The following is a 15,161-nucleotide window of genomic DNA, read 5'->3' as shown; positions in this document are numbered from 1 at the left end:
TCCAAAGAGGTTTTTTTGTAATGTTTTCCTGGTCTCTGTAATAAATCATTTTAAAAGGTAAATTGTTCTTCTGAGTCTTCATGTAGCGCTACTTTCTGTCGTTCTGTAGAGCCTTTGCAAAGGTTTGCTAGGATAACTTTCCCTTTACTTACCCTCACAGAAGCAGATATCCAGACCCTGTGTATGCTAAAGGTACTCTTGGTCTTTATTTTGGCATTAAAGCCCCTCTCTTACCTAGAGTTAGTTTATTTGACGAGTATTTGGCAAGGGATTCAAAAGCAAGGGATTTGCCAGGGGATTCAAAAGCAAGGTAGTTCCCTGCCATCATGGAGCTAATATTTTAGCAAGGGAGACAGACAGCAAGAAATAAATAAATTAAATAACCAGTTTGTTAATAATGCCTAAAGGAGGGGAAGAAAAATGCAGTGATGGAGAAGAGTAAGTTATATAATATATAAAATATATAATAAGGAATGTAAGTCCACATGCATAGAGCCAGCCTGATTGCAAAGGTCCAAAGGGCTACCATCCAAGGTGGCTATGCCTGTATATTCATTGTTTTATGCCAACTCTGGCGAACAAATGGAGGGATTCTTTCTTCAGCAAAGACTATCATGGGTATCCTTCTGGCCCATGCCACTGTCAATAGTAATTTTCTTGAACGGATACTTCCCTAGGTCAGTGCTCTACCATCAGTTCCCCACTTGTTTCTGCCTATTTTATTTCTTTTTTTTTTATTTCATTATGTAATGTTAATCACCATACATTACATCATTAGTTTTTGATGTAGCATTCCACGATTCATTATTTGCGTATTAACACCCAGTGCCCCATTCAGTACGTGCCCTCTTTAATACCCATCACCAGGCTAACCCATTCTCCCACCCCCCTCCCCTCTAGAACCCTCAGTTTGTTTCTTAGAGTCCATAGTCTCTCATGGTTCATCTCCCCCTCCGGTTCCCCCCTCCCCCTTCATTTTTCCCTTCCTTCTATCTTTTCTCTCTCTCTCTCTTTTTAACATATAATGTATTATTTGTTCCAGAGGTACAGGTCTGTGATTCAACAGCCTTACACAATTCACAGCGCTCACCATAGCACATACATCCCCAATGTCTATCACCCAGCCACTCCATCCCTCCCACCCCCCACTACTCCAGCAACCCTCAGTTTGTTTCCTGAGATTAAGAATTCCTCATATCAGTGAGATCATATGATACATGTCTTTCTCTGTTTGACTTATTTCGCTTAGCATAATACCCTCTGGTTCCATCCACGTCATTGCAAATGGCAAGATATTTTTTTGATGGCTGCATAATATTCCATTGTGTGTGTGTATGTGTGTATACACACACACACACATATACATATATACCATTTCTTCTTTAACCATTCATCTATTGATGGACATCTTGGCTCCTTCCATAGTTTGGTTATTGTGGACACTGCTGCTATAAACATCCGGGTGCACGTACCCCTTCGGATCACCTCATTTGTATCTTTGGGGTAAATACCCAGTAGTGCAATTTCTGGGTCGTACGGCAGCTCTATTTTCAACTTTTTGAAGAACCTCCATACTGTTTTCCAGAGTGGCTGCACCTGCCTATTTTATTTCTGTCAGATTCAGTCTCCAAATTGGTTGTGAAATACAGACACAATGGAAGCCCTCTTTTAAGTGTGATTAAGGCTGGCAATAGACCTATTAACTGAAAGAGATAAAGTTGACTTGAAAGTTAAAGTTTAAGTAGTACAATTTTAAGTTACACACATATGACTTAATAATTCATGTTTTCATATATGTTTTATATATACTTATATATATAACATTTCCTAATCTATTGATATTAAGAGCAAAGCTTCTGGTTTAACTATGGGACCACTAACTGGAGTCCTGTGTCATATTTTCTGCATAACCATGCATGTGATTAATCATGTATGGTTTCCATATTAGGTTTTTCTAAAGCAGACCAAGAATTTCACCACTTGAAAAAATATTAAGCTATATGAGTACAGACTGCTTCTACATCTTTATGACTTCTTCCCAATTTTTTTTAGGCATCTCACCAGTGACTCACATTTGTTGAAAATTTCTAAAGAACCCAACTTCAGTTAAAAAAAAACAATCTTTTGTATAATTCATCAGTTCAATAAAAATTAATCAAATTGTGTAAGAAAAATAACAAGAACAACTGATCTGGGAATAAATAATTGTTTCATGATAATCATACAATTCAACGGAAAGACCAGAGGGAGAGAATTGTGCCAGTTTCCCTAGCTAGTGGCCTGTTAGGGACAAGGTCAGGCTATCATGGGCACAGAAAAGGAATGGAGTGAATCAGTTGATCTAGTTGGCCAATTAAATGGAGATTGGTTAACAGAAATCTTAGGAAGAGAGAATGAAAAGAATAGTTACTTTATCTCCTTAACAGCCTCAAAAAGTAGCCCTGTCCCTGTATTAAAATATTAGTTCTCTGTTCTAGGTGGTAGGTACACAAATTTAAAGCTTTGGGGGTAGACATTATAAAAAGGAAAAGGAATCAATCTCCACACCTGCTTCTAGAGACTTGCAATGTAGCTATTATTTCTAACTGTTTACCACTGGTCAGTGAGTAATTGTATTTTCCAGTCCAGTTGATCAACTTTATAGTTTGTGGATATCTTAAATTGTGGCAATAGGCTGACTGTCAAACCAAGATTTGGTGTTCCTCTGATTGTTGATCATCATCTTTGTTTTCATGAGTTTTAATAGGAAATTGAGAGAGTCAGTCTCAGAGTCCCTAGTCTGCCATCACATAAAACAAAGTGTCAACTTTTTTGTTTTTTCATAGAATAGGTGTTATTCATCTAAGTCAATGTAAGGCTGAAACAGTATTTCTGGAATTAATACTCATCATTTCTGATATCATAAAATAAATAGAAATGTTAAGGGTAGGGAGACGGTTGTGGGAAAGGTAGGGCCTTTTCTATTCTCTCCCCCAGAGAACTTTATATCTCCTTGAAAAAAGTCAGGCAAAAGACAAGCCTGCGAATGACTGATTTAGAATGGCAAACACCAGATAAGATTATTTGATGTTGTGATCCAGACATGATTGCTCTAAAACTAGTTATAACATAAAATTAACTAATATATCATGTTGAAAGTATCTCCAACTCCCTAGGAAGTTTTTGGTTACTTAAAGTAATGTACTATATTCTACTCAAGTCTTTTGGGTGAGACATCCTTTCTAAAAATATCCCACATTACACACAGGCTGAAACGTGTTTCTGGATAATTGGAGAACCGGTCAATCTATATCTTGAAACAAGTCAAAATGAATAAAATGTAACTCAGATGCAACATAGATGAAAACACACAAACACCTTTCACAAGCAAGAAATACTTAAACAAAAAAGCATCTCAGAGGAGAGTTTAGGAACGCCTTCAAAACCAGTAATGAGCATTAACTCTTAAATAGACTATGCTATTAATACCCAGACAGACCTCTACTAGACTAGAACTCAGTTTTTTATTTTTAAGAGTCTCCAGTACTCTCAGTTAACAACTGCCCCATTAAAAGAAAAGTTCTAAATCTCTCATAATAACAGAACCTGCAGAGGATCCAGAGTGTCAAATCCTAGTCAGATGATGTATTCTATTATTACTTTAAATTCCCTTGGGATAATGTTAAAAGGCAGCCCTTCATTATCAAGGACAGAAACCCTCAATCTCTGTGACTTTGTACATTTGTTTTTCTGCTAACTAATGTGAAGACATTTCTGTACTAGTTTTCTAGTGCATGACAAGATTTGAGCTCACACTGTTACGATCCATGAGCAATAAAGCACAGTTCTTACACTACTCATCACAGTTATCACTGCTAACACTGTTCCAGCTCCCCCAAGAAAAACCACCAGGTACAAAGTAAGGTGCATCGTGACGTTCACAGCTCTCTCAGGAGACGCCACGTGCTCAGATTAGAACCACTTTCGTTCAAGTAGCGGAATCTCAGCTCAGTTCTTGAGCTATAAATGACTCTACCAGGTCTATATTATAATAAATAACACTGCCAGAATCTGAATGGTGAGAATTCTATTTCCCTAGAAATTCCACTCCAAACAATAACTGTACGGCTGTGAATTTGGTTACTTCATTTAAAACTTACGTTTAAACAACTGGTAGGAAGATTAGATACAGTGTGATTTGGTCTAAAAATACACTGATGATATGGTAACAGATGAAAAAATGATTTAAAGTCTTGAATTCCATTACACTAATAGATAATTACTGTGAGAAGAATGGTTTGTGATAACAACATTAAAAACACAAAATGCAGAATCAGGCAAATACTCTAAGTCAGCAACAACAGAAAGTCTTGTGTGTAAAAACTGATCTGTTCAGCAATGTCCACAGTACCCAAAACACGGAAAGAGCCCCAATGTCCACTCACTGATGAATGAATAAAGAAGATGTGTATGTATATATACATACATACACACAGTGGAATATTACTCAGCCATCAAAAAGAATGAAATCTTGCCATTTGCAACAATGTGGATGGAACTAGAGTGTATTACGCTAAGTGAAATAAGTTAGTCAGAGAAAGACAAATACCATGATTTTACTAATATCTAGAATTTACGAAACAAAACTGATGAACATAGGGGAAGGGAAGGAAAAATAAAATAAGATAAAAACAGAGAAGGAGGCAAGTCACAAGAGATGCTTAACTACCGGGAACAAACTGAGGGTTGCTGGAGGGGATGTGGGGGGGATGGGGTAACTGTGTGATGGGCATTAAAGAGGGCACTTGATGTAATGAGCATTGGGTGTAATAGGCAACTGATCAATCACTAAATACTACCTCTGAAACTAATAATAAACTGTATGTTAACTAACTTCAATTTAAATAAAATCTAAAAACGAAAAAAGTCATCTGATCAAGTCAACTCATTTAGATATTTGGGAGTATCTTTTGAACCCACCCATTCTAAAGAGCCTTCAAGAAAGCAATCTCAACAAAGGTAATTCTGTAAGAATGCAATGATGCTGAGAGGCAACCTAAAATTTTTCAGGTCCCATGGTATGAAACTCTATAATCTCCAATGAACAGTTGTCCAAATGTTGAGCAAATTCAAAGCTTTGAGTTGTTATTTATTTTTGCTTGTAGTATTATTTAGTGTATTCAGAAGCCCTCTGGCATCCAAACTCCAAATACTAGATGAAAGAACTATTTGGAGAGAAGATATACCAGGATACCACATCTTCACATAGAATGTCTACGCATATCTGGTGTCTGAAGTTTAATAGTCTCTTCAATCAGTAATTAATTGTATTTCAACAAGTCTTTATTCAATTCTTACTATGTTGACTGCAATTCCACAGGCATGGTGGGAGAAATAAATAAAAGAAATAGTTCCTACTGTCAAGGCGTTTACAGTCTAGCAGAATTAACTTCAAATAATTATTATACTGAGAGAAATAAGAAAACATCAATTCCCAGTTACATGATTGAGTCATTTTGGATCTGATTTAGATGAAAATTTGAGGCCAGTACCATAATGGGATGGCACTTTGGCATCATGGGAGGAGGTGGAATATTGTGCACATGGTGAATTGTATGTGAATTGTAGTGGCCAGTGGATAAACTGTGGTAGACCATCTCCAAAGATGACTGCCATCATTCCCTTCAAGTAATGGAGAATAATTCCCTCCCCCTGAATCTTGGCTGACGCTAGTGACTTGCTTCACTAAGAATGTAGTGGAAAGGACCTTCTAGGAGTTCTGAGGCTAGGTCCTAGAAGCCTTGCTGCTTCCACCCAGGTGTCTTTCTTGCGTTCCGCTATGGGTAGATTCCTGTGACAACTACATGCAATAAATTAGGGGCAGAGAGAAACTGAAGACAGAAGAGCAGGAAGTCATTGCAGTAGTTCAAGTAAAACATTAAAAAAAAAAATCATAATAGAGGCCTTAAAACCAGAAAGTAATAGGAAGACAGGAGACGAAGAATGTCAGAGGTGAGCAGAGGGGCAAATCCAAAACACTTTCCAGCTGATGAAACTTAAAAGAACAAGAAAAGGTAGAAGTCAAAGTGGGTTCTAGAGGCTAGAAAATTTATGACTTGTTCAGGGTGTCCTAACTCTTAACTCTTAATTGTACCTGCTTTCCATATAAAGACTATTTTTCAGCACCTAGACAACCAAAAAGAGAATGATGCTATTAATAAAGATTAGGATCCAAAAAGAAAGCACACATGGAGAAAACAAGAGGAAATTAAATTAGAGGTGCTGGGCAGCCATCCAGGAAGAACCATTACAACAAGCACATGACAATGGAGGGACTGAGTGCCTTTTCTGGAACTGAGTACTTTTAATATCTGTTTGATACTCTAAAGTCACCCAAGCCCCAAAAACAAGGACTTCTTTTGTGTCTCCACATGGTTGGTGGTTTCATTTGAAGTTAATCCCTTCTTTTTTCTGGCCCCAAATCCCTTACCAATAAACGCCTTGTTAAACATTAAAAGCACTTAATGGTAAATTTGTAATGGGTTTGAATAAATTGCTCTCAAACTAAAAGTTTTCTACTTGAAAAATTAAATTTTCAGATTTACAGAAGTTTCAGATTTTAGTTGTATACTCCGTGGCATTTCAAATTATCCACATTTAAAAAAAAAAGTTCCTTCACACGTTGTCAAAACACATGATTTGGCGACCTGTGCTGTGGTGATATTTGCTTCCATCCTGCCTCAAGTACTAAACACTGAAAGGAGACTGAAATCCCTGCCTGTCCTAGGAGTTTACCTTCCATCCTCTATGTCCTCCACGTCCCTAATCCTGTAAATCTTTGTACTACAGTTTTTTTTTTTTTTTTTTACAATTGGGCCTTGGAGGAAAAGAAACACCTCGGTACATTAAAGGATTATTTAAGGCTAGAAAATTTATGACTTGTTCAGGGTGCCCTAACTTTTAACTCTCAATTATACCTTCTTTCCACATAAAGACTATGAATGCATATACTATAGAGCTTACCCAACCTTGTGAACTCAATCAGGCTCACAGATATGTACCACATCCCCATGAGCAGATTAGCCACTCCTTTTTAAAGACTCCCAAACTAACTTATGTTAGGTTATAGCTATAACTAATGTTGCCAAACAGCATGATCAAATTCATTTACATGTATTATTGAAATTGTGTGAGTTAGGGGCGCCTGGCTGGCTCAGTCATTAAGTGTCCGCCTTTGGCTTGGGTCGTGATCCCAGGGTCCTGGGATCGAGCCCCACATCGGGCTCCCTGCTCAGCGGGAGGCCTGCTTCTCCCTCTCCCACTCTCTCTGCTTGTGTTCCCTGTCTTGCTGTGTCTCTCTCTGTCAAATAAATAAAAACTTAAAAAAAATAGCTATGAAATTGTGTGAGTTAGATCAGTATTTCTCAGACTTTTCACATAACTCCTTAAAGACTCTTTAGACATTTTTTGTTAATCATCCCCCCATACAATTTTAATACACTTAAAAGTATATCTGTTATTGTACTATTGAGTACTATTTTTATGCTTTATATATTTAAAAAAATACTTTTTTTCAAACTCCCCAAGAACCAATTTTTACCCTCCTAAGGAGGATGTCTCTCTCACTGAGAATGCATGTTTTATTTAGATTAATAAATTGTTGCTCAAACAAGAATTATTCTTATCGCCAAAATAATGCTAAGCCTTAGATCATTATATAGGGACTCATGAAGAACATGAGAAAGACTCATGACCATACTCCTGAAACTTTCAACTTCAAGACTGAGAAGTGCAATGATATCACTTTCAGTATCTGCTAAATAAAACTATGAAATTCTTCCATTTTAAAGGCCACTGTCATTCCTCCATTCTTCTCTGATTTTGTTGAGAGATCAGCTCAGATTATTTGTGGCTAACAAGTAAAATATAGATTTTAAAACCAGAAGTATAAGTAGTTCTATTCATGAGGTCCTCAAGTACAAAACAGATAATAAAGATACAAATAAGAACTTGACAATCCTAAGTACTCCCAATTCACCTAACTACAGAAACAGTAGTAGCACTGACATTTGGTAGAAAAGAACTGTGAAGGAGTAATATTAAGATGAAGAACACTATTTAAATACAAACTGTTTAAAAGGAAATATCAGAAAGCAATCATTTTACTAATAGTCCCAAAAATGCTATTTACGTTGATGTATAATTAAAACTCCTCAATATTAAAGCTCAAAATATATTTCTTCTTAGTTAATACACCTGGATCTCCTTTCTTCCTCCAGCGTAAGTAGAGCTAAAATACCACTTACTCCTGGCTAAAGCAAGGACAATAGAGGAAGAAGAAAAGCCATAGGGTTTGTAATCCATTAGGGCTCCATCCCACCCACCCTACCATTCACCCAGAGGAAGACTAATGGGGTGGGGAAGGGGCATAAATTATTTATAGCAAGCATAAGGCATTCTTACAGTCAGCAGAAACAAAGATCTTCCCCTACCAAAATAGAAAAAGGGGGATTATGCCTAATACCAGAGTTTATTAGGGGCAAAATATTTAAGGAACAGCCACACAACCTCAACTACATCAAAATATTACCTATTTTAAGACAAAGAAAACATTTTGTAATGGGAGTATCATTACTCTCTTATGACTTGGCAACCTGAAAGCTGTTAAGCCTGCAACAGGACTTCAAAGTTGAGACTTAAACTGTCTTTTCCAGTTAATCCCTTCTTTTTCTGGCCAAAAGAAAAAATGTAGGATTTCTTTACCATTACTTTAGTGATACTTTGGTGTTACTAAAAAATACCTGTCTTCTTGTTCTAAGGTATGAGCTGTATACATTTTTAAGTCTCTACTTCCTGAAGAGATTTAGCAAACTAAGGCTTTATTTTCTGAGTAACCAAAATGTCAATTTTATTAGCAATTGTAAATTTTCTGTAATACTTTGATTCCATTTATTTTAAAATAATTCTAATAAAGAATACCTAAAATCATGAATTATCCTTTACAATTATTTTTTTATCCTACAATTTGTACATACTAAATTTCTCAATTTAGATAGCAAAAAGTTATATTATATAAGAATATAGTGTGTATCTGGGGATAGTGGGTACTGACCTAGTGATATTTGGTCATTTAAAACAGAAGACTTGGTTAAATGATTACCAATAAAAACACAAAACATTTTTTTATAAATCAGAGGCAGCCACCAATCAATCGCCCCATTTTCAGGTCAACTGAACACCCTTCCCATTTGCCTTAACATAAATCCACAATGCCAAAATGAGACAGTCTGGCCAGCACAATGACAGTTATCTAGTAAACAATTTATAGTAGGAACTTTTCATAATTAAGTTTCTTCCTTCATTTTAAAAATGGGATCAGGGATCAATGAAAAGATAAGTTAACAAAGGGTTAAGAAAAAACATAATCATAAATCATATTTATGATCCCATACCAAATATCTGTAAAAAAAAATAGTTGTAATTGTTCATTCAGCAATTAATGTATCAAACACTGTGTTAACTATTAACATTGAACATGACAGTCATGGGAGAAAAATCCATTTCTTCAAAAATTTTTTTAAATTAATAAATTTATTAAACAAAATACTGCCTCAAAGTATATCCTGGCTAGGGAAAAGAAACATGAAAAGCAAAAAAGTCAAGTCAGAACAGTAGCAAAGTGTATGAGAAATTATGTATTTACCTTGGCTCTGCACTCAGTGTTATTACAGTTTTTTGTGGTAGAGAACCTTGTGAGTTTTGTTTCAAATCCTGTAAAAATAAACAAAAATTTTTTATTTTACTTTTAAAACTTAAGTTTCAAAACTAGCTATGTAATAGTACTTACAAAAATCCTAAAAAGGACACAATGGTGTCCTCCTTCTAGCTACATAAAGGTCCATCAAAGTTCAAAATAAGTAATTCTTTTGTGTGTGCGTTTTTATGGGTGTGTCTTTAGACTTCAGTACGGCATGTGTTACACGGACTACTAGAGTCCAATTAGGAACCAAGTAAATCAAAGTTCTAAAGATCATTTTGCAAAAAGTTTCACTATTTTACCTTTGTATCACAGGTTTCATATCCTTAAGCAATGTATGTCCATTTATTGGATTTTTTACTTCAACATGAAAATATGTAACCATAATTTGATTGCAAACATCAGTATATGAAAATACTGAACTTACTATCTCTGATTCCAGATGTGTAAGTTCCAATTACATGTAAAATTCCAAAGCCTATGGCTCACAATAGACTCTAATGATAAAATATTACAGTTTTAAGACATCTGAGTTGCCAAATCGAAGTCTAAAGAGGTTTGCAATCCCCCATTTTTTCCCACTGTTATTCCTTGCTGCTGGATAGTATATTCTTCCTCTCAGAGTATGTTCTGTTTTATTGGCTCCCCTGATCCTAACCACGATACAAGCCAAGGCAGGAATCATCCCATCTAACAGATAAATGAATGAGGGCTCACAGATGTTAAGCAACTTTTTCAGGCCCATGCAATCAGGTACAGAGGTGGGGCTAATAGCTAGTCTTTAATTCCTCAACTGCTCCTCTGCTGTTACACACATCTGAGCACTGCTCACAGCACTCCATGGGCTCATCCTGAAACCAGAAGACAATTCAGGGGCTTCTAATTAAAGCCAAGCAAAATAACTAATTACAGCGTCTAGTTACCTTACAGTACCATATTAATAGTGTTCTCAAAGCTGTATGTTCCACATAATGAAGTTCATTAGTTTTCATGCTTAGATTTAGTCAGAACAAAATATACACCATAAATCAAATACAGACACACTTACAGGAAAGAAGAACACATAGGTATTTCATATAAAATGATACAAATTCTTTCAAATCATGTATAAGGAAATCACTATTTTTCAAGGTTTCTTTTCACTCAGCTTCTCACCCCCTTTTCTGAATCAAGAACAAAAGAATCACACATTTTTATGATAATATAAAAGGTAGCAACTAACCATGTCTAGGAGGTTATCAAAAGAGTAAGAGTTGTACGAGTTTTTGTCCTTCAAAATAAGAAGTAGTGCAGAATATCCAATTATCTTCTTCAAATTCGTTAATGAATGAAAGAGTCTGTGAACCAAAAATTTTTACTGGTCTGAGAAGCAATTCAAACATCAGTATACAATATTTTCAGTTTCTTTAATAATGGCCAAACCACCATCATCCTGTATTCACAAAGTGAAACCTATAATGAAGCTATAATGAACGGACTCTTCTTTGCCCAGAACTAAGTACTTAGGGAAAAAAAGTTAGTCAAAAGATTTCACTAATAAGGATTCATTTAAAATAGAAAACTTTCTGTATACACCTGAAACGTGTAAACTTAATCAAACTACCGATACTTTCTACAAGTATCATGCCAAATACTAAGAATATTCAACATGATCACTCCAATAGCTTTAAGGCTTTGTTACCAAAAAAGTGATTTGTTCCTTTACTTTAGAAAATTCTTTAACAAATGTTGAAACAGCAAAAGAAAGCATGAGATTAACTGTCACTCACAAGAATATTCGTTCAGTATACATACTTCAAAAAACTCAAATTCCTGAAAACTTCAAATAAATATTTTGTTGACTTTAGTTTCATGTTCTTGTTCAAAAAAAGAGAAAGTTTTCACAGGTCTGGATAATGAAATTGTCTTTCTCCTTGTTACTTTTCTTGGTCATTAAAATTGTTAATTGTATTCCAATTGTACTTTTATGTCTGAGGAACCAAAGAGATGCGTATGAATCAACCTACTCAAGATCAATTCTGGAATATAATCTTGGTACAGTATCAACTATTGCTGAAGCACTACACGTGGGAAAAGAATTTGAAGGTTTTTTTTTTTTTCAAGTTCCATCTTGTTTCTTTAAAGCTTTATAGAACAGGTAACCCTAAGTAAAGCCACTGAAGAAATCTGTCGAAAAACTTGGCTAAACATGCTTTCAATCAGCCATTGAATCTATTATGTTTATAGAGTGATTATATTATTTTCCCCAATACAGGACGCAATTTTGGACCTACATGTTAAGAACATTTTTGTTGGCATGCAACGACAAAAAAATGTTTAAGAGAATTAAAAATAACTTCTTTTTGCAGAGCACTGAGATTACTTTCAAAGATGTAAGTGATCACAATCAGTAAGTTAATTAACTATGCAAATGTGTTATACATACATAGTGTTAAAGTCTTCTGCATGTGAGTTCAGGCCATCATCCAGCTAAGTTTCTTAGTCTATTCAAATGTTTTCCTAGGTGATAACAAGTGTTTTCACCAGACTAAAAGACAATATGAGTGACTACAATTCAGTTATAGGAACAAGCCCCTCGATTTAAGTTTATTTTTATCTATATGGCAATCTTTATTAGGCTGTCAGAACCTGAAGAATAAAAGTCATGTTCTACTCCCCCTGCTTGTGTTCCCTCTCTCACTGTCTCTCTCTCTGTGAAATAAATCTTTAAAAAAAAAAAAAGAAGGGGCGCCTGGGTGGCTCAGTCGTTAAGCGTCTGCCTTCGGCTCAGGTCATGATCCCAGGGTCCTGGGATCGAGCCCCGCATCAGGCTCCCTGCTCAGCGGGAAGCCTGCTTCTCCCTCTCCCACTCCCCCTGCTTGTGTTCCCTCTCTCACTGTCTCTTTCTCTGTGAAATAAATAAATAAAATCTTAAAAAAAAAAAAAAGTCATGTTCTCCATCAGCTAAAACCTTATATGTATTACAGTGCACTGGAGCTTAAACTGAGGGAATGCCACACATCAATGTTTGTATCCTAAAGGCACATGCACAGTCTTCTAACGAGGTAAGCACTAAGAACTGGTAGTGTATTCCCCAAATGCTTTCTCAGGATGCATAAAGCCATTCTGTTTAAAGCAAAACAAGACTAAACACAGTAAATAAGTTTGGGAAACATTGGGTAAAGCAAAATTTTAATGTTTCAACAATTCATCATTGTGGGATTTCCCAGAGCCTCTAATTTTCTAACATGCCCGTATTTTATTATCACTGAACCGGACCATCACTTAGAAATCACAGTTTTCTACTCTGGTATCATTACTACTGTTTCAGGCAGATACTATCATGTTTGTCAGTGAAGTTTGATCTATACATATGGGCCCTCATACTTACCCTTTGTTCATTTTTTTCTCCTACCTACCTTAACTACAACATAGAAATAGGCAGAATTCTAAATATTTCTGTAACTGATCTCATTACCATTTCTTCTCTTGCACATAGCCCCATTATCCACTTTTAGGCTGAACATCCATCACAAACACTGTCCCCCTCTAATTCATTTTTTCATGCCATGATTAGAATTAACCTTCAAATAGCCATGATGTATTCTTGTTCTCCAGGTGATAATTATATAAACATTCAATCTACTGTTGAGAGCAGTACTCTAAGTAAGAATCGCCTTTAGATGGCAGAAGAGAAAGCTAGAAGGGTCTGGACCCCTGTCGGCACTGTAGAGCTGCTATACCTGAACTGGGGACCTGCAGACTTCTTCCACGTGGCATAAAAATAAGTAGGATAGGATTTATTCAGTTTTAAGTTGTTATTACTAGCAGCCAAATGCAATCCTGAACTCATACACTTGTTCACAGGGACACTTCTGCCAACATTTGAATAAACAGTCAACAGTCTAAGAACAAGAGAGCACCCAATGCTAGCTGCCTCTTTGTTTATAACTCTCTAACTTGTGTTTTGAAATTTCCTACTTAAAATGTCTATGCTAATGACTTGATAATTGTGTATGACTTCTCAATGAAGTGTGAAGTGCTCGCAAAGCAAATTTACAAATGTCAAGTATAATTTGAGAATTATTGTCTTTTTTCTCTAAGATGCAATTTTGTATGGTGATGTTTTTATAAGCTAAAAGCATAACCAAACATATGGAGGAACTAATGACAGCCCTTCTGGAAAGGTTATGAGATAGAAAATGTTCAGTTGCAAAAACTCAATGACCTGTACCCAAGTCTCTTTCAATATGGCAGCCAGAGAGAGAGCAGGTAGACAGTATAGGAGAATGACTTCTTCGTTTCCTCTTAGGAACTCTTTTCTGAATATAAGCCTCACTTTTAAATTCAATAAACCAAGAAGACAGGAGCAGGTGAAAAGGAAAAAAATGGAGGATCTGACCTTATTTTAAAAAATGCCTTCTGTGGGAGAAAAACCAATTATCATTATCAGCCAATGAATGTTTTCCATTTTAAGCCCAGCTCAACCTCAACAGATGCCAAATACATTTGCCACAAGAAAACTGAGAAGATATTCAAGATGCTACCATGAATATATTTTCAAGGATTCAAGTCAACTAATGAAACCTCAAGAATTTGTTTTTCAAATATCTAGAAAGGCAGTCAAAATACTATAACTAAAATTTTAATTAACACTTATAATGATTAGTGATATAGTTGTGGATCAATCTGTAATGATGACTTTATATGTTGTATACACTTTTAACATACGGGAGAGAACATTTATTAAAAAAAGAGGTTCACTTCTTAAATCTGTATTATAAGAAAATCAGAGCACACTTTAACAATTTTAAAATATTATTGAAGTACACCATTTTTGATAGGAAAAAAATCTGGAAGAAATAATAACTAAGCCATAATGAAATAATAGTCAAAACTCCTTCCCCAACATAGGAATCTCCTCTACAATGATCCTAATGAATGGTTACCCAAACTAGGGCATGATGATGGAAATCTCACTATCACAAAAGGTAAGCCTTTTGATTATTGGGAAGCACTATTTACAAAGTCTCCTGCTGTTCTGAGCTAAAGCCTGTACTCACTGTTTCCAATCCTGCAATGTGAAAATAACTGAGCTTCCCCTCCCTCACTCATCTCACAGACCTTCTAAGAGTTGAAGATGGTTTTGATATCAATACCCAAGCCAACCCTTCTCATCCCAATTCCTTATATCATCTATATATGTCAAAGTTTCTAGGTTCTTCTACTTCCTGGCTAAACTCTAGGCTGAGAACAACTGGATATGAAATAGGATGAAATTAAACTGCTATACAATCAAGTATGGCTCTTTATCTCCTTGGATTATAGCTATGATTTATTTGATACCAAATCCCTGGTCAACAAGGTAACCCCAATTACCACATTATACTTGGGAGAAAACAGAATCAGCTTTATAATAATGTTTTACTACTCCATTTGCAGAAAT

The 15,161-nt window shown here is 35.7% G+C and overlaps 1 protein-coding gene across 1 annotated transcript in view; it reads right to left on the bottom strand.

The window, feature by feature from the left end:
- Window positions 1-15,161, bottom strand: part of LOC135362152 (alpha-mannosidase 2-like) — a 96,697-nt gene that overhangs the window by 54,297 nt on the left and 27,239 nt on the right. The window contains exons 7-8 of the mRNA XM_064575589.1: window positions 10,959-11,073; window positions 9,683-9,750 (exon numbers count right to left, since the gene is read on the bottom strand). Of these exons, the coding sequence (XP_064431659.1) occupies window positions 9,683-9,750; window positions 10,959-11,073 (183 nt within the window). The remainder of the gene's footprint in view (window positions 1-9,682; window positions 9,751-10,958; window positions 11,074-15,161) is intronic.

The sequence above is a fragment of the Mirounga angustirostris genome, unplaced genomic scaffold (genome assembly GCF_029215605.1).
Source record: "Mirounga angustirostris isolate CCGP_5_RB_7025 unplaced genomic scaffold, mMirAng1.0.hap1 SCAF_12, whole genome shotgun sequence".
NCBI lineage: Eukaryota > Metazoa > Chordata > Mammalia > Carnivora > Phocidae > Mirounga > Mirounga angustirostris.
Note: the sequence above shows the minus strand (reverse complement) of the source record. Positions and strands in the feature narration are given on the sequence as shown.